This window comes from Protomyctophum parallelum (genome assembly GCF_964188405.1).
Source record: "Protomyctophum parallelum genome assembly, chromosome: 12".
Lineage (NCBI taxonomy): Eukaryota > Metazoa > Chordata > Actinopteri > Myctophiformes > Myctophidae > Protomyctophum > Protomyctophum parallelum.
In genome coordinates, this window is record NC_139712.1 from 24484149 (window position 1) to 24504938 (window position 20790).

Genomic DNA, 20790 nt, shown 5'->3' on the forward strand with positions numbered 1-20790 from the left:
TCTCCGTTCCTCTCCACTAGACCTCAGCCACTGGGTCTATGGTCAGCTCCTAAACTATGTCCATTATTGTCCCCCCTCCTCCTCTCTCCCTCCAGCCCCCTCCTCCCCCGGTGTTGATTGTGCCACTCTGCAGCGTACGGGTAGCCATGGCGCGGCCACGGGCAACTACAGCCGAGGAGGCGGCAACAGCTACGCCACAGTGGGCCCGGGCTACACCACCAGGTCATTAGACTTGAACTTCTTTCATTAGTGTTCATTTTTTAGATTTTTCCTTTGCTTTCAATTTCAGTTGTTTATTTATTGCTAGTTTATTTTATTTTATTTTTTTAAGCTTTACTTTTGCATTTTATTGGAATATGGATCAGTCAGGGGAAATATTCAAAATAAATGTTTTTTTTGTTTTTGTTTTTATTATTAATGTATTTATTTGTAAGGAGCACTTTGCCCATTTCCAACGTACCTTATCCCCATTTTTGAAACTAGCTCCTAGCCACTCGCACTACACACTTCCACTTGGTTTGAGCATAGATTTATACATAATAGACATCCCGGTGCTGTCTCTATTAGGCCTATTTATATATCTATGCTCAAACCATGAAGTGGAAGTGTGTAGGGCGAGTGGCGAGGTGCTAGTTTCAAACAAGGGCCTATATCTGACTTATATAATGTATGGGTCTTCACTAATGCTTATTAGACCATTTCTGTATACTCACTCTGTTTCAGGTCACTGCCTACCTGTGACATCATCAGTAGGTTTGGTCATTTCAAACAGCATTGCAAACGTTTGTATATATATATTTTATTTATTTATTATGTCCAACAATTATGGCTTATATTGTTATATTGTGTGCTAAGAGAAAGGCCGCACATCGGTGATGTCACTGGTAGGCATGTTTGTGAACTGTCCACAGCCCACCATTGAGACACAGAGCGAGTAGACAGAAACTAGATAATGAGCGTTAGTGAGGACCAATTTAATTAAAATAATGTCCTTTAACCGCAAAAAAACCCCAACGATATCTCTTCCCAGTTGTGGAGGGGGCGGAGGGGGCGGTGGAGACGTGTTCGGATCGGACCCGTACGTGGCAGACCCGTACCGCACACTGCAATACTGCCCCTCGGTGGTGGAGTCGCCTTACAGCAAGTCAGGCCCCGCCCTGCCCCCCGAAGGAAGCCTGCAGCGATCCCCTTCCATAGACTCCATCCAGAAAGACCCCAGGTAAGAGAGTGTGTGCGTGCAAAGTGCGCATGTGCGCGTGCGTGCGACTGCGTGCGTGCATGCACGGATGCGTGCGCGAGCCTGAATATTTGAACACAGTCAGCCCTTGTTGTGTAAGTAAGTCTGGGTTGAATGCTTGATTGTGATTGATTGCTCAATCACTGGATTCAGCTGTGTGCTATTTCTGAATAATGACTAATGGGCTTAATAACAGGTCTAATCAAAGCCTCAGAGCACCTGCTGCGCTGCTTGATTTGACATTCGAAGCGAGAAAGAGACAATGGAGTGCGTAATTCTGTTCTGATCAGCACTCCCTTGTTTTCCGAGGCGACCTTGTTGCGCTGGGCGGACGGCCAGCGCAAACACTATAAAGGAAATACTTTGTTGTGTTGTTACTTTTGGGTCAAAGTATTAATATACAGTATATCTTTTTAAGTGGCCATTTAATAAGCAGGATTGTTGATAAATAACCCCCTTCATTATAATCCCCTCGGCTTCGCCTCGTCCTGTCGGGGGTTATTGCTAAAAAATGAACGACACGCCGTCAACTATCCCTTGCGTGATTGGCTATTGGGCATACTGTGTGTATACATTTTGTGTACGTATTTGCTTGCTTTGGACCATAGAGTTGTAAAGGATGTAGTGCGGACAGCCCCGCCCCCTGCCATTCATTTCAGTGGAAGGGGATCCGCACGTAATTCTGACGGAGCATTAGTCCGACATGCGGGAACCGCTCGAACATGTGCTGCTCCCGTGCTTGCGGTTATGGTTAGGTTAGGGTTTGAGGTAGTTTGACGTTTGTCGGACCAATGACTAGTCTGAACTAAGTACCTGCACCCCAGTGGAAGTCACTCCGTGGCGTTTTGAAGGACCCAAGTGCAAACGAGCGCTCAATGTTAAACCCCAGCGGCGCGGGGTTTCCTCGTGCTAAATGCAGGGGCCCGTCTGCAGTTCCAGCTCTGACCACTACGTTTCCGGGGGCTTGCTTTGGACGTGACACCGGAAGGACAACTGACTACTAGTTGCAACTTGCTAGTTGCTACTTGCTATATGTTACGGTGCTTCTGTTACTCAGTATCTGTACCTTAACTGCTGTGGTTGCCTCTGCACCTTTGCTGCTGCGCTTGCACATTGCTGTACTTTGCCGCGGCAGATATGACAGTTTCTTGCTGTTCGCGATGTTATCAAACTCTCTGTGCAATGATCGTAATCTGTGGGAAGTATATGTGTCCAGCTCCGATGTCTCGGTACAGTGGACAGGCGGTTAGGAAATGTAGCTCAGTTTCCACTTAATTTTGTATGCAGTTGTTGCTGTCTTCTGTCTTCGCACGCACGCACGCACGCACGCACACCATTGAGAATTTTTCGGTTTGAAGTATGTACAGCATGCATGGTTTTTATTCTGTGTAGCACGGGGACCCCCTGGAAACGCCGCCCGAGGGGGGTCTCCGGACCCCTCTTTGAGGAAGCACAGCTGCGCGCCATACGCGGCGTGTCACTCATCTCTGCTGCTCGTTAGAGCCACGCTGCCAGCCTGTGAAGGCCTCCCACCGGGGCCTCTGATCACCGAGGGTTCCTTTTGTCTTCACACAATTAACCACAGCCTCGTGCTCCTCGCGTTCATCCATTGATTTATTTATATATAAATACACATTTCACATGGGACCGCTTTATGTATAATTTCCTTTCATGAGAGAGAGAGAGAGAGAGAGAGAGAGAGAGAGAGAGAGAGAGAGAGAGAGACAGAGAGAGACAGAGAGAGAGAGAGAGAGAGAGAGAGAGAGAGAGATGCATGCAGCCACCATCCGGGTGGAAGGCAGAAAGAATTAACATGTGCACGCATCATTTTCAAGTAGGCTTTTCATTAACGTGGATTGAATATGCATGAGGGCAACACATCTCTAACGAACAGTAGCCAGGGCAATGAGGGCACACAGATATACACACACACACACACACTGCAGAATAACATCGAATATCCGTGCACGTGCGCATGTGAAGTAGCGCAAGTCTCGCTGATAATGAGGCCACGGCGGCCCATTTATCGACGTGACCTTGTGGACTGACTCTTCCCATCTACAAACACACATGTCAGCAGTGTGTGCTATGGCTGCTGGTGTGTGTGTGTGTGTGTGTGTGTGGCTTTCTCATGTTTCACATATAAAGTTCAATTACAACACGTCTTCATTGTTCACATTGATCCGACTTGGCAGAAAGACGTATTCATCGATTCAATCTTTTTTGAAATATCACTTGGAGGATAAACCCCCTTGAGATTCTTATAGTCCGTGTTTTGTGCGTGTACTGTATGTATAATGAGGCACACAATGGTCGCTCTGCTCCTTCAGTGGACTACGGTTCAGTACAGCGAGAGGACACTATCTGACATGCTTTACTGTCTGTGTATTCGTATTATGTCGGTTGTCCTGCATAATGCACGCGTTGTTGAGGGTGTGTACATAGTGTTTGATAGCTATAGGAAAAGATTGAGTCTAGAATACTTACGTTTCTTCGATGCGGAGCCCAATTAATGTGAGGATAGATCACCATGTGGTGATCCACCTGAAATGAAGCCACACCCACAGCTGTTGTATGATAAAGGGGAGGGGGGGAGGGATGATAGTGTGATGTCACTATATCACTGTTTTTTTTTCATTGGCACGTTTGACTGTCAAGGTCAAGGTTTCAGCCTCCAGGAAGAAACTCTAAATACAAAGGGGATACATAACAACCACACCAAGCAATATACTGTTACCTCATAAACGCATGAAAAAGTGGAAAGACAAAAATCATTGCATTCCATCTTCAACTGTGTCTTCATAGACCAGATAATGCTTTAATACTCTTCAAACGTACTGATACAAGTGATACAATTACAGCAATTCAATACAGTATAATGTATGTAAAAACAAAATAAACAAAAAAACACTGTTTTGGATGGGTGGGCCGATGATTTCCAGAAAACATTGAGAACCACTGCTGTACCGTGTACACTACAGTGCGGGATGCATTCTTTAGCTGTCAGACAGAGATTCCACGCGAGCGGAAGCTAGGCTAATCCAATGATGTGCTTCAGCACACATAAACACAGAGGTTTGTGTTTGCGTGTGAAAGCATGCTTCACAGAGATTATGGCTGTGGTTGTTCATATTGCTGTTGACGCCGACACGTTCCCAGTGCATTCTGTGTCGTCGTAACGGCACTGTGAATGTGAGCTCTTTTATGTACTGTAAGTCATATATTTATTTTTGTTGTTTTGTTAAATGCCGACAATGTATGGCCGTCTTTCAGGCTAGACTGAAGTTATCTTTGAACAGCCAGTGCACCGACCGCTGAGTTGCTTGTCATTAAAATCCACTTTAAAGCGGTGTAATCGCTTGTTGTAGTGTAGAAAGGTATATTCCATGGAGGCGATCATGCACAACAACACACCACACCGGGCACCGCACGGCTTCTTCCTCCGGCAGATTCGCCATTGTAAACAATAGGAACTCAATTTCCCAGAATCCTTTGCACGCCGGCGCTACTGACCTTTTTGTGATGACGTCATGAAAACATGTCTCACATCCCATTACAGTATGTCCGGTAGATTGCCCGCATGACTTAAAACTGATTAAAAACGTGGATTAAACAATGAAAACATACCTCGGGCAACTCGCGAATCACAGGGAAAGTGTTCTACAATTAATTAACTCGGGTAAAGTACAATATTTACAGTACAGTATAGTACTCTAAATGAGGAAAAACTTTGTTTTTATGTAGACACGCCCACCAGTTCATTAAGTATGCCTGCCTGGTGGGTGGTGTTAAATTTACTCTCCTTCGTGCAAATGGTGTTGCATGCATGCTGAAAATAGCACACATTCAAGCTCAGCTTCCAGCACCTGATATTATTATACACGCTAGTGTGAATCTGTTTTTTTTGCTTCTTGTACATCACTGAACCCTCAGTGGCTCCTTGCCTTGACTTGCCTTCATAGCAGGCCCCAATTTACAATGTGACTTACTTGAGCTCAAGCGCCAGCGCTTGTAGCTTGCAGGGCCCACAGGGTATTTCTTTTTTTTTTAATATATTTTTTATCCCACAATTTTGTAAGCCATTTTTCACCCCTGTGTCAATCATCTAATGTGATCCTGGGCTCTACACACCCTCCGCCAACCTGGGGAGAGCAACGGACTTGAACTCATGCTTCCTTCATGCCTGAGTGTCCAAGTTGCTCCTTTGCACCTGACAGGGGGGAGTTTCCCTGGTTGGACGTAGCACAGGGTATTTCAAATTCAGCTGTTGCTTCCGTCAAAACCGTATTCATATGTCACTGATTTCAATGTAACGCAACACAGGAACCCCAGCTAGGTAGTCCAATAGTTTCTTAACTGGGAGGAGACTCAAACATAGCAGATCGAGCGTCGGGAAGCAGCCTTATAACTCTATGGGAGCAGCCTTATAACTCTATGGGATCAGCCTTATAACTCTATGGGAGCAGCCTTATAACTCTATGGGAGCAGCCTTATAACTCTATGGGAGCAGCCTTATAACTATGGGAGCAGCCTTATAACTCTATGGGAGCAGCCTTATAACTCTATGGGAGCAGCCTTATAACTATGGGAGCAGCCTTATAACTCTATGGGAGCAGCCTTATAACTCTATGGGAGCAGCATTATGACTATGGGAGCAGCCTTATATAACTCTATGGGAGCAGCCTTATAACTCTATGGGAGCAGCCTTATAACTCTATGGGAGCAGCCTTATAACTCTATGGGAGCAGCATTATGACTATGGGAGCAGCCTTATATAACTCTATGGGAGCAGCCTTATAACTATGGGAGCAGCCTTATAACTCTATGGGAGCAGCCTTATAACTATGGGAGCAGCCTTATAACTCTATGGGAGCAGCCTTATAACTCTATGGGAGAAGCCTTATAACTCTATGGGATCAGCCTTATAACTCTATGGGAGCAGCATTATGACTATGGGAGCAGCCTTATATAACTCTATGGGAGCAGCCTTATAACTCTATGGGAGTAGCCTTATATAACTCTAAGGGAGCAGCCTTATGACTATGGGAGCAGCCTTATAACTCTATGGGAGCAAAAAACTGTAAGTCTTGATTGTGTTGCGTGCACGCGCAAAGGCATGAGGCCCTGTGAGGGGTTGATTCGGCACTAATGCCTTGCCTTGCCAATGCCTGAGAGCCCAGGCATGATCCATACGCCATGCCGCGGTTTGGAGGCTCAAGGCTGGGTAATCACCGGAGGGGAAGAAGAAGAAGAAGACAATGGAAGGATATTTCCCAGACTTTTCTTTTGAAAGGCGAGAGCTATAATATGCTTGTTTGTTCTATTGGAATAAGGGTGCAGGCCGTCTACTGAGCTACTCAGTAGCTCTGTTGCACATGAAATTACACTACCTAATGTCTCAGAGAGAGAGAGAGAGAGAGAGAGAGACAGAGAGAGAGAGGTACATAGCATCGCTGTGGGGTGGAAACCTTGCATCTCCAAAAACATTTCAGAAAATGGGGAATAAAGAGCCGATGTGTTCCAAATGCATCCAATAAATATAGTTATTATTTAATCACATGGTCTTTTTAATACTTTTCATTATGGGTTCAATATGTATAATACCCACACAACAGACGAAACCACTTTGACATACAAAAGAAGCAACCCAATAACACATCTACAAGCTCATATAACGCGTTGCAACCGCAGGGAATAGTCCCTCAACAGATTACCCTAGCCACTGACTCATTTAATAGATGTCCTGTCCTGTCCTATTTTGAGTATTATTCAGTATTTTCCTGTTTTGGCCTGTGCCTTCCGGCCTATAGCACTATCCACACTAGTGCTGAGTGTGACATTTGGTGGCAGTGGTGGGGTAGCAACCGGAGGAAGATCCCCACGGTGGGGAAGACAATAATCACAAGAAGCGAGGCTGTTAAAATACAACCAGGACCGGAGTTCGAGGAGCCGGGATGGGAGGACGCAGAGGAGGAAGGGGGCGTACGCACCGCACCGCCGTCCTACACCACCCCAGGAGGAGATGGCATATCTGCTGCGACAGTTTAGGGCGTCAGTAAAAGGGACAGAGAGGAAGTGCTGGTGGGTGGGATCCGGGCCGCTATCCAAGCTGCCAGTCAGCCATCATCCCCAGCACCCCAGCAGCAGCAACCAGCGGCACCATGTGCTACACAGCCTGGCCAAGGCCTCAGACTGCCTAGTGAGGCTGTTCCCTGCGAGGCGGTTATACCTCCATGCCTGCGCCAGGAGAAGGGGGAGGTAATGTGGCACATTACCCTAGCCACTGACTCATTTAATAGATGACATAGACTTGACTATTTTGAGTATTATTCAGTATTTTCCTGTTTTCGGCTATTTTGCAATCTGTGCCTTCCGGCCTAGCACTATTCCACACTAGGCAGAGTGTGACAACAACACACTTTCTTTATGTTCACTACAGTTGCAGACCTTGCCCAGTATAGTATGGCATATGGGAATAGCACTCGCAGCACTCAGGTTCCGGTGTGGTGAGAAAAAAACTAAACAGGAATGAGAATCCCGCTGGCTATGGGGACAATGTTTTTGTTGTCTATGGGGACAAAGTTTTTAGAATCGTGGATTATTATTTTTGGGGTAAAACAAGCTTGATCTGCGGCTCATTTCTCTAAACAATATGATCCTCGCTTACACAAACTATGTTTGTAATTGGTTAAAGGACATGTTACAGTACATAGCAGATCTTTACTTCCTGACTCACAGTTTCCGCCCCAAAATCGGTTCGGCCAAATACGTTTTAAAAGGAGAAACTGCAGGTTTCCCAGAACAAACTCATTATGACTTACACTCTAGCGCTAGCCTCCAGAGTGCACGTGAGTAAAGAGCACTTCCAACAGCTGGGCTGCTGGCTTCCCCTGGAAGGAAGCTATGGTCTGTCCAACTCCAGCTCAATATGGTCCATAACGTCTACACTAATCTCAGGGCCCCTGAATATCTTTATATCTAGATTTATTTCCTAGAAGTGGTCACATTTCTGAAAAACTTCAAATTATGTATATAGCAGCATCAACGTTTTACAATTTTGGAATACTGTACATACTGTACAGAACCCCAAGAGGGGTTCCCGTCCAGAAGGGTTAGAACACCAAAAGGGGTTCCCGCCCAGAATGGTACCAACATCATGCCAATTGTGGACAAAATCCTATCCACACCATATTCTACGTTTTGGAACTGAGAGGCTAAATCTCATTCAAATGGTGGTTCCGTGGCTCAAGTGCTGAATAAATAACGGACCTTGATAGGACAAGAGTTGAAAAGCACTGCTGTAAAGGTCCAGGGCTGCTGCAAAGCACTGCTGTAAAGGTCCAGGGCTGCTGCAAAGCACTGCTGTAATGGTCCAGGGCTTGTGCGTTTATAGGGCTGGCATTGGAACCGGGCCAGAGCCTATTATACGCACGGCCTGTCCATTTCCCAAATGGCCAATCTTACCTCCTTATAGCCACTGTTCTGTTTAGTGACGTGGAGCAAAACACACTGGCATGCTTGACCTTTTGGCGACAGACAGCCTATTAAAATGTCTCTCTCTGACACGCGCATGCACGCACGCACGTGCACACCACCTTGTTAAGTGTCTCTTCAGTCCCTTTGTATGGACCCCGCTATACCAATAGTCCAGTATTATTACACTGCAGGAGATGTGTTACGGCGAGAACCTCTATACTAGTGAATCTATACGATCTAATCTAATCTAATCTATATATAAGAGCTCACAGCGGAAATAAACAGGCTTTGTACGACTTCCAATATTATATAAACCGCCGTTACCGTTGAATAAAGACAGCGTTAAAAGCGCTATAGCGCTTCGTCATAGAGGTTAAACGGACGCCTCCTCACTTCAGTAATAATTCGATTTAGACGAGCTAACATCAAACGCTAAATGTATTAGCAGCTATTAGAGGCGAGGGGTGGGGGTGTGTGTGTGTGTTTGTGTGTGTTTGTGTGTGTGTGTGTGTGTGTGTGTGTGTGTGTGTGTGTTCGTGTTCGTGTCCATAATGGTATATCAGATTGTTGAAATGTGTGTGCACCCACCCACGCACGTGCACTCTTGTGCTTGCATGCGGTCGTGCCACATTGTGCGCGTGCCAGATTGTGTGTGCATGTTTAGCGGTGGTGCATAAATTCAGATTAATCTGCAACCAATGTTAGGAGTTGCGGAAAAAGTCAGTTAATTGCCATCCCCCTGACACCCCCGGGTGACAGACAGCCCTGATGTACATGTATGCGCACAAGATTGCACAATATGGTTGCTGTGGAAACAAGATGTGCAGAGTTGCAATGTGTGAGTTGCTCGCCACTATGTCCACTATGCAGCCTCACTCCCAGTCTTCGGCCGTAGTCTGAAAACCCACCTTTTCAGACTCCATCATGGCCCGTAGCGCACTTACCCTACCCCCTTAGATAGCACTTTATGTAGACTTAGATAGCATTTGATACAGACTTATAGCATGCTATTTGTAGACAGCACTAGAATTGCATTGTATGTAGTCACAGCACTTTATAATGTATAGCATAATATACAGTAGTATATGTATAGTTTATATGTATAGTTTCATTATATAGATATTCCACTGTTACGTTCTTAGCTTACACATTTTTCACAATAACTACTTTTTATGTGATGTATTGCCATGCTTTTTGTTCTTGCTTAATGCAAGTTGCTCTGGATTAAGAGCGTCTGCTAAATGCCTAAATTGTAATTGCAAATTGTATTAGCACATGCTGTACTACTTGAAACGGAAACACCCTGAATGTGCTCTGATTATGCAGCCAAGTAGAAAAATAGACAAAAGCAGTTTGATTAAACAAGGCAGCATAGGCTATACAATGATACAATTGCAACTGTCAGCGCTGCTAGTGCAGTGAGTGCACACACTGGGGAGTTGGAACAATTACAACCAAACGACACAGGTCAACGTGACATGACAGGTCGACCTGCAGTGATTATTATCTGCTGCCAACTAGATAAGTGCACGTACAGGATGAGGCTGAATAATTGACACGGCTGATTGGAATGCAATGCACTATTACTTCTACTACTACCTTACTACTACTACTACTACTACTACTACTACTACTACTATATTTTTTTATATATAAATGCACCATTTTATATAAGTACCAATGTAAAAGTAATCCAATAGTCTGACAAAAAATGGCCAAACTTCCAAACAAGTGTACAATGTGTTGTTATACAATTGCTGATTTGCCATTTACAAATATACAAGCTTTAAAGGTTACACTTAACCGTGTGAAGTGAGGGGCGCTTTACCAACCCTTATTATCTTACATCATCGCGGTATCATGACGTAACATCTATGCATATATTTGCTCAGTGACAAGACAAAACAGACATTAGACTCTGTCCATTGGCGTTTTTAATGTTTGTCTAGATAAGACAAACATTAAACCAGTACATAGGAGGGGCTAGCGCATCTCAAAAATTACACTTTGAGTAAATGAGAGAGACGGGTGGGGGCAGACAGGGGACGAGAGAGAGAGAGAGAGAGAGAGAGAGAGAGAGAGGAGAGAACACACTCTGCTGGCTCTCAGCACGGCCCAGGGGTAATTTCCTCTCCTCTCTCCACATGAGAAATGCATGCTGGGATGCGGAATCACCTCCAAGGGAGGGTAATGATGCATCGCCAGATCCTTGGCCCTGAGGCACAGGTGTGTGTGTGTGTGTGTGTGTGTACTTGTATTAGTATACTAGTGAGGGACAATGGACAAAATGTCCCCACTTGCGTGCCAGTGTCATGTGCATTGTCTATGTCAGCATTATAGGGTTAAAAAATTCCCAAACGTTAACTCTTTTATTGCGTGGGTGGGGACGGAGGCGTGTTAAACGGTAAAATGACGTCTCCGGCTCCGCTTTCTTATATGGCTCATACGGTTATGAACATGTTCGTAGTTGGCTCACTTGGCTGATGCCGTACCTTAGCCAGGGGGGGTCTGAATATGTTCAGGGATGGGCTTCACCAAAGCCTCGAATACAGAATGGTGCACATGCGTGCGTGCGTGCATGCGTGCGTGTGTGCGTGCGCGTGCGTGCACACACACACACACACACACACACACACACACACACACACACACACACACAATTTCCCCATTGTGCGCGATGTTTACAAGTATGTTTGTGTATTGCATATTTGTGTGTCTGCGTGTGTGTGTGTCTGTGTGTGTCTGTCTGTGTATGTATGTGTGTGTGTGTGTGTGTGTGTGTGTGTGTGTGTGTGTGTGTGTGTGCTCCCTTACACACGGTTGTTAATGAACATGTCAAATTGTTTGTATCCAATAATCGGGTCGGAGTTTTTCCAGGGTAATTGTTGCCACTAACGTACATTACATCAGCATTCATCAAACCTAGTTACACAATGCACGCACGCACGCACGCACGCACGCATGCACGCACGCACGCACGCACGCACGCACGCACGCACGCACGCACGCACGCACGCACGCACGCACAGACACACACACACACACACACAGACACACACACACACACACACACAGACACACACACACACACACAGACACACACACACACAGACACACACGCTAAGCCCTTGAGGCTAATCTACACACCAGGAGAGATATGGCTGCACTCAAGGTTAATATGCAATGTGTTCGCTGCTCCATATCCAAATGGACACTTTATATTTTCTCATCTCTCTCTCTCTCTCTCTCTCCCCCCCCCCCCCCCCCCCCACACACACATTGCCAGTATTGCACACACAGATTATGGAGAAAATGTCACACCAGCACAATCATATCTCCTCTCCTCACCGGTAGATAATTTTTGACCATATTTGACTGAGGGGCAGCCTCCAGCTTTTCACCAGAGGAGAAAAACTGAATTCATTATTTTTTTTATCCAAAATGACTTAATAGCACAAGCAGACTCTTCACATAACTAGAGCATGTCTGAAATAAGTGTCAGAGCTGAAATCGACATGTAAATGTGAAATGAATGCTTAGACATGTATCTATAGGTGTAATGTTAGAGACCACATAGAAGTGAGCCTTTCAAGCCTGTTTTCTCAACTCGCTGTTTCTCTGCAAGACATTACTCTATAAGCCACTTCTCCAAAACTGGTGGGTCAAACTGAACCAACCAACATGTCAATTTGAAGCTATACGATTCCCTGCTTGCATATGACATGAAAACAACGACAATAACAAAAACAAAAAGCAATGACAGCCCCTCAGTCAAATCTGGTCACACTTTCATACTACTCCTCGGGATCCCATTTGGTTCGGCAGGTGCGTTTCGCAACCATAATGTTCTGAATGACTCTATATATCTCCAAGTCAAGACTGCATTTACCTACGGTAATATATACTGTAGTCATGGGACTCGAGGGAGAACATGAGAATATAAAAGCCTCATTCATAAGCAATGTTTGCGTTGGTATATTAGTCGTAGATGATGGAGTGAGGACGCGTGAGGATGTTGGATGCAGCGTATGTATATATACGGTGCAGGTGTATATGCATCCATTTATCAGCCACTCACGAGGCCAGTCGGAAATTAACATTCTGTATTCCCCTGGGCCGCCGACGCAGTTTGACGCAGTCTTGCATGAAACTGCAGCCCCAGCATCGACTTCCCATGCTCAGCCAGATGTAGCTGGGCCTTTTAATGTCTTTGTGGATTGACTTTCGTCGCGGACATTAATGTCGCGGGTGGCTGTGTCGCTTGTCTTTGTGCATGCAGGTAGGGATGCTCCGATCAATCGGTGGCCGATCGATCGTGGCCGATCACCGATCGATCGTATCGGATCGGCCGTGCAAAATCCACCGATCCGCGAAACCGATCAACAAAGCAAAAATCTGCGCAGTTTTACATCCAAAATAATGTGTCACTTTCTCGGTTCGGCACCGCTACTGGAGAAATATAGCGCTGTCGAAGGCAGCGCAACTAAAATCTCCCCCCCCCCACACACCCCAGGGAGAGGGAGAGAAAAGAGAGACAGAGCGAGAGAGCACTCACGTCTTCACCCAGCGGGCCACCGCGAATCCCGCAATTAACCAGATACAGAGCTTATATAGCCTATAATAGCCTACACTTTAGCAAAATATCATGTCTGATGAGAATGTAGCCTACTGTGCTGGACTGTACAAGCACCGTGGAGTCTGTCTCACACTCTCTCCAACAGACATCCTCATCCACGCTCCAAAATTGGCAGCACCTGGCTGTCACTCATAGGCTAATCACTCTGTGAGGACTTGTGTGGACTTCCTTTTCTCCACAACGGACTTTTTCGCTTCTAAACCCCTTGTTGCTTTTCCCTGTGTGCGTCACTCAGCAATACGGTGAAACAGAACACAAAGATGAGTAGCCTATTTATTAGCTTAGCGTCAGATTTGTTTGTGTTGGAGCGCCTCAGCTCGGTGAAAGAGTTCATGGTCAACCTCTTCCAGAGAGAGATGGAGACACTACAAACTCTGCTGGAGACACAAAACAACGCAGCACCTCTCTCTCTCTACGTCTCTCTCTCTCTCTCTCTCTCTCTCTCTCTCTCTCTCTACGTCTCTCTCTCTCTCTCTCTCTCTCTCTCTCTCTCTCTCTCTCTCGTGTGTGTGCACTGCTGCGCAATGTCACAGACACAGACGCGATCAATAATATGTAGCATAAATAATAGTCAAAATATAACACTTTCCCTCCATCTGTGACTGTGATGAGCTCCTCACACTGTCACACACATAACTCCTCTCTCGTTCATGCACGCCTGCTCAAAGTCAGGTTCGGTGAGGCCCGGTCGTGCTGTCTCACCCCCCGGCCCGGCCCAATGTTGTTCCGCCACTGGTTGTCAACACATGCTGAGTTGACAAAGATTGACAGATTGATTAGGCTGTGGAAGTATTCACACTACTTTAGTGTGGATTTATTGGTATTGGCAATTTAAGGACAGGAGGAGGAGGAGGAGGTGATCAAGCAGCTCCACAAGACCACAACGTTACATTGGTAGGCTCAAGGCTGCATTTTTTCCCTTTTTTTTTCTCTCGAGGGTGCATGGGATGATGGGAGCCCCTCCAGCAGGCTAGGGAGCCCCGCTCAGGTTAGCGGAAAATGACCGCGGGGCGCAGGTTGCCAGGTAAAAATTAATAAAGAAATTAATAAAAAATATTAAAAAAGATCGGGATCGGTATCGGAATCGGCCGATCTTAAAAAAAAAGATCGGTGATCGGGATCGGCCCCCAAAAACGTGATCGGAGCATCTCTACATGCAGGGCTCTGGGGGGTTCCGCGCGGCTGTGGACATGTTAAAGTGGACATACATTTACATTTACTTTTGGTACTTTAAGTACATCTTGATGACAATACTTTTGTGCTTTCACTCAAGTACATTTTGAATTGCGGACTTTTACTTGCACAGAGTAAAGATTCAGATTCAAAGATTCAGATTCAAGACTTTATTGCCATGTCAACAGAGTTGATTGGAATTTGTTTCAGTGCACTGAAAACATACATACAAAAAGACACATATTCACATCACACAATCAGACAGTAGTACACGATACAAAAGTACAGACATCATATGAGGGGGACCAATAAATAAGAAGAATGCAAGACGTTACAATTCATGTTGAATAAATAAATAGCAGTTTCATCACAGTTCATGGTTTTACAAAGCAGCTTCACGCTGTAAAGTGCGAGTGAAAAGAGGGTCAGCGTTCAGGAGGCAAACACCATCGGGATATGTGCTGTTCTTAAAGTGGGAGGTGTTGCACTTTAGAGACCGGAGTCTCTTACCTGAGGGCAGGGGTGCGAAAAGAGAGCAGGCAGGGTGGGAGGGGTCAGCGATCACCTTCTGCATCTTAGTGCATATGGTGTAGATAGAGGAGACGGATGGGAGTTTGAGGCCAATGGTTTTTGACGCTGTGCGTACCACCCTTTCCAGCCGTTTCCTCTCTAAGTCGGTGGTCTTTCCATACCACACTGAGACTGAGAAGACGAGGACACTCTCCACAGTGGCTCTGTAGAAGTGAACCAACGCCTCGGCTTTACTCAAGATGTTACTAGTGTTAACTTCCCATTTCAGGGAGCAGCATATAGTGGTGCCAAGGAATTTAAAACTGTCGACCCTTTCGACAGGCTGGTCATCGATATCCAGGGATGGGGGCATAATCTCCTTTTTCCGGAAATTAAAGACCAAAGAGCGCCGAAGTCCTGACGTCACTCGCTCATCCCCTGGTTCATGGAAGTTTTTATCTATGGAAAAAGGAGAATAACATGGGGTCATCTTAAAATCGTTTCTCATAAGCATTGTGGTCCAAAAATAAACAAACTGTCTCTGCGATATTGTTGGGGAGCTGTCTCTTTATGTTTATGACAGTCAGTCCCTCATATTTAATGTGATACAGTCTGTTTCTAGCGAAAATGTATAATTAATTCAGCAGCAGTGACATTCGCATTTTCTCACAGTCAGTTGATTATTCATATCCATAATGTGTGAAACGGCCTGGATGCGTTTATTTTTCAATCACAGTTCTTATATGAGGCATTCTATAATCCCCCTATGCGGATTATAATGCAAGTAAAAAGTACATGAACCAGTGGACTTAGCGCCCTCTACTGATATTGACGGTGCTCTACTGTCTATATTGCAGTATTGACACTTTTACTTAAGCAAAACATGTGAATACTTCCCCCACCTCTGCTTTTCAGGACATATGGGACAAAAAGCAAAACGTCGAGCTCACAACGTTGTGAGCTTGTAGATCTGCTATTTTCTCTACCTTTGCTTGACATTGTTTATTTGTTTTTTGTTATTTTTTTTACACACATTTATTTTCTATTCTGTTTATGACTTTGAACCACTTAAAAGCCTCAGTAGTTAGTGAAGTTGACCTTTAGGGTTTAGTGCAGTACTTGGTCTGTTTTTTCTCTCTGCTTTTTCCACTTTGTCAGAAATGACAGACCTACGAGTAGCCTCGCTTGTGCCTGCGTCACATTGTGGGCTTGTAGATTGGCTATTTTCACTACTCAAAAAATGTTTTAATGTATTGAAAAAATAGTAAGAACTGGTTGTTTTCAATGGATAAAAGGAGATGTGATGGGGGTAGTATTTCATCTCGGCTTCTACTCGCTATAATATCATGTTACTTCACAGATTTCTCAAACTGCAAAAGAAACTCCACGCGCACACACACACACACACACACACACACACATGCACACTGTCCATGCAATCTGTTATGGGAACTCAGCCAGTAAAGAGAAAGAGACAATCAATTGAGGCAAGAGAAGCGTTTCAAGGATCGAGTGATTATTATTGAGGTACCATCAATGGAGAGCACACAACTTACATTCAATGTATCCACAATTGAGATGTATTTGGAAAACCCACAGTCGTGCAGTGTCACACCGAACATGTGAAAACAGAGTCTACATTAGTGCTGCCGGAATTGTCCAAAAATTACATTCGGATATTCGTTTTAAAAACCCACGTGGATTAGAGCAATTCGACCCATTCGGATTTCGGATTTCAATTCGAGCCATTCGGATTTATTAATAATTATATTTACACCAATACAACCTGAGACATAACATTTAAGATTGCATTGCTGGCGCAACTCTCTCTCCGCGCATTGGTGCTACTGAAAACCGAGTTGGAACACAACACATGCATTCTCCCTTCTCCAGTAAAACATGTTTTTCCTTAAATGAGCAATCCTACCACACAGCCTTATCAAAACGAGGCACGGAGGCATTATTAATTCACAGAACAGAACACTGCATTGCTGCTGCTGCCTTTTTATAACTTCCTGAAGGATAAAGTCGCTTCATGATTGAAGATTGATGAGTGATAGATCTGTGTGTTGTCTAAAAATATACTCGTCTGTCCGAAACAACACCGACCCAGATTCTGATCACTAGATACGCTGTTGACGGAAGATTTCACCCTTCTGAGCAGCGTACACCCACTGCGCAAAGAACGTAAAAGGCTCCCGCGGCCCCGCCCGCCCTGTGCTCACTACGCAGGCTGCGCTGCGTACGGTAGTCTGCGTTTAGGAAGAGTACGAGGCAGCTGATTTATTCTTTAATGTATGCCGGTGTCGGTGTGCCGCGTGGCAAATATAACTAATCTACAAGCTCACAAGTCACAACGCGTCGCTTACCCATGTCTCGCGACATGTCTTACGCATGTCTTACCCATGTCTCGCGAAAACTAATAATAATAATAAAATAATAATAAAAGATTATTATTATTTTTAATTCGAACCTTAATTTTATATATTCGGTTATTCATTTTTTTTTGTTGATTAGAATATATATTCGGATATAGAATATTCGTTGGCAGCACTAGTCTACATATACTCGTTCTTAAGTCCAACCCCTAGCCCCCTCACGGGAAGTCTAAGGCAATAAGGATTTTTTGGACCAGGTAATCAAGGCTATAGCCTCGATACCCAGGCTTTCATTTCGTCTGCGCGAAAGATGAAAGCCTGGAATAAGCCGTGGGCTGAACCAGTCTAAAAGTGGGAGTCAACCCTTCCGGGTGGGCGTCACTCTAAATGATGTGACGTAGCGCTGCACTAGGGGGGAGAGGAGGGGCCGGGGGTGACGGACAGATCGATGAGATCCAATCAGGGTGCGCGTTTTTCTGAGGCGCAACCCTCCCATCTAGGCCAGAAATGTCTCTGCTTAGGTCAGGCTATCAAGGCTATAACAAGAGAGAAGAAACACAGTAAAACACAGCTGTGTTTTACAGCTACATAAACACTGCCTAAGGTGCTTCTTAAATGTTTCACCTCGAAATCCCTTGACAACACGCAACAAAACATGCACATGCACACAGACACACTTGAAACCAATATTGCTGTTAATTGATGTCTCTTTGGTATGCTAATTAAAGTGTGCCCAGGTGTGTTTCCAAACATTTGGGTGAACACGGCGATGATGGCTAATTGGCAACATGTTGCCGCGTAAGCGGCTCACAAGCCATGCTAGCTTATAATGGAAGCAGTGACACATGGCACTGTCACCTAGGAGCTTGTCAAAACACCCCCTGATTATGCAAGTGTCTTGCATAATCCAGACAACTATTCCACAGTCTTTGTGTAGAAAACACTACCACTCTGTAGCTGACATTTTCGTTTTGACAGCAGTCTTTGTCTATGCGACCGTTTATTTGTCTATGGGACCCTGCAGCGATTACTGGCGATAGCCCGACAAGATAAAAATAAATAATCTTTTCGGGCGATGACGGGCGATTGGGCGATGTGTCGGCCGATACTCGCCCGCTGTTAAAACGTACCGTGAGAGTGGTGTTGGTGTGTGAGAAGCAGATTGCCTTGTTTGTCAATTTGGTGGTGGGTGGGGCTACCAATTGGCACACCTGGGGGCTATACAAGCCTATTAGGAGCCACACACAAACACTTGGTCTCATGGAGAGGTATCGCACCACAGCTACCCTGTGTCTGATGTTGATGCAGTATTTCTAAGTTTGCTTCTGTTCGTTCTGTTTACCAGAATGTCCCTTTTAGTAATTTGATTTGTTTCTCTTAACAAGCTCGTAGCTCATATCGCGGCACCGAGTGCCGCGCTACGAGCTTGTATATCTGCTTTTTTTTTGAAGAATTGTGAAAATGTGGCACAAATCTTTGAATATATATTCTTTCAGAGTGAACGTTTTTTTTTTTTTTTTTAAGATATTTTTTTGCGGCTTACGCCTTTTATTGATTTTTGAAGGGACAGACAGTAGGCTGACAGGAAACGGGAGAGAGATGGGGGGATGACATGCAGTAAAGGCCGTGTCGGGTCCGGGAGTCGAACCCGCGGCACACTGCGACTGGATTACCAGTCTGGTGCCCAGACCGTTACGCTACGGCCTGGGCCAGAGTGAACGTTTTTAACTCTCATCTTTGCTTCCGGGCGGTCCCTGGAACACCACATTTTCAGATGTCTGGTCGGCGGGCCAAATACAGATAATTCTGGGGGTCCTTGACATGAAATAGTTTGAGAACCACTGACATAGAAACATAGGTTTTTTTTAGAAAACTGTCAGGTCTAAATGGGTTAAAGGCAGACCACAGATACATGACAACAAATACAGAACAGATACAGAACAAAACAACAACACCAGTACTCAACATTCATATATAGAGTATAACATTCTGAGATGCAATGTAAAAACCAAGAACTGTATGTTAATTAAATCAACTATAACTGGAATAAAATAAAAATAAAAAAGGGGGGGAGAGAGAGAGAGAGGGGCGGGGTAGGGGGGATGGCCAATGGCTAAGTAGAAAATACTACCGCAAAGTAGGTTCGAAACGGTTGCCAAACTCTTGCCAAACACTTATTTCTGAGTGGAGCCCCTGAATGTATATTTAAGTTCTTGGGGTTTGATATGTGACATATCATCCTCCACCCAGCGTTTCTGAGATGGCGGTGCTGCCATTTTTCCAATTACATATAGTGTCAGGCGTCTGGCAAGTAAAGCTAGAGGAGAACGCTATGCTGTAGCTTCAGCCTGCTGAGTTGGTATTCATATTCCCTCTGGAGAGGGCACCGAACAACCAGGGCTCCAGACTAACTTTTTCACAGGTAGCACTGGTGCCACCTACCTTTTCATTTGGTAGCGCCACCAGAAATTAGGTAGCACCATTGTTTTCTTTGTATAGCGTGGTATTAATACATGATCTTATCATGCCATCACATAGGGCGCCATTTATTTTTGTAGTGGTTTCCACCATTAAAGGTTTGAATCATAAAACCCCCTACAAAGGTCACTGTGTAAAAAACAGCAACCTACCTGGTTATACTTCAAAACACTGTAGATGGTTTCAACACAAAGTCACTCAGTCAATAAAGGCAATATTTATATTCCACACACAGAAAGTCAGTTTAAGGTTTTGTGTTGAAAATTAAATGCAGTCCAAACCTTTGGGATTAATAAAGTGACAATGTGTACAATATGCCATTACCGTTATCCAAATTAATTCCTTATTATAATATTTTTACATTTTGGAAAAAATCTTTTGCAATGTGACATGCCATCGAATTCTTAATCGTTTTCCTTGTCTTCATGGGCCAAGTTGGCCAACATGTCGCGGACGCGACGCGTGAGCTTGTAGATCAGCCATTTTCAGCACACACTTTGTACGACGAAGAATAAATCAGGCATCAGTGCTCTTCACTCACTGGGAGGGAGATTAATGTCTTTTGTTGGCCGATCATCATGTATGGACACAGGCTACCTCCTCGATGCAAACATAACAAGCTTTGGAAGCTATTTTTCGTGGCACATTATATTTTTAATCAAACAACAAGTTTACCTCCTCACTCATTGTTTGGGTCGGGAGCTTACAGTCTATGGTCGGGGGTCGGCTGTCTGTTTAGATCATGACTGATCATCATGCAGTTAGATATGCGCACTGCGCTCCAGTGAAATTGTACAGCTGAGAAAGATTAGTTAATTTGTGTCTGTTAAGCTGCGTTCAGACCTGAATATATATTCGCCTCGGTTCGTACAGTTTGTACTGCGGGGCCCGCGGCAGGTTGC

At 44.9% G+C, this 20790-nt stretch overlaps 1 protein-coding gene across 1 annotated transcript in view; it reads left to right on the top strand.

Moving 5' to 3' along the window:
- Positions 1–20790, top strand: part of LOC310867958 (catenin delta-2-like) — a gene marked incomplete at both ends in the record, with an annotated part of 449139 nt that overhangs the window by 270423 nt on the left and 157926 nt on the right. The window contains 2 exon segments of the mRNA XM_083778138.1: positions 96–222; positions 1031–1219. Coding sequence (XP_083634264.1) covers positions 96–222; positions 1031–1219 — 316 coding nt within the window.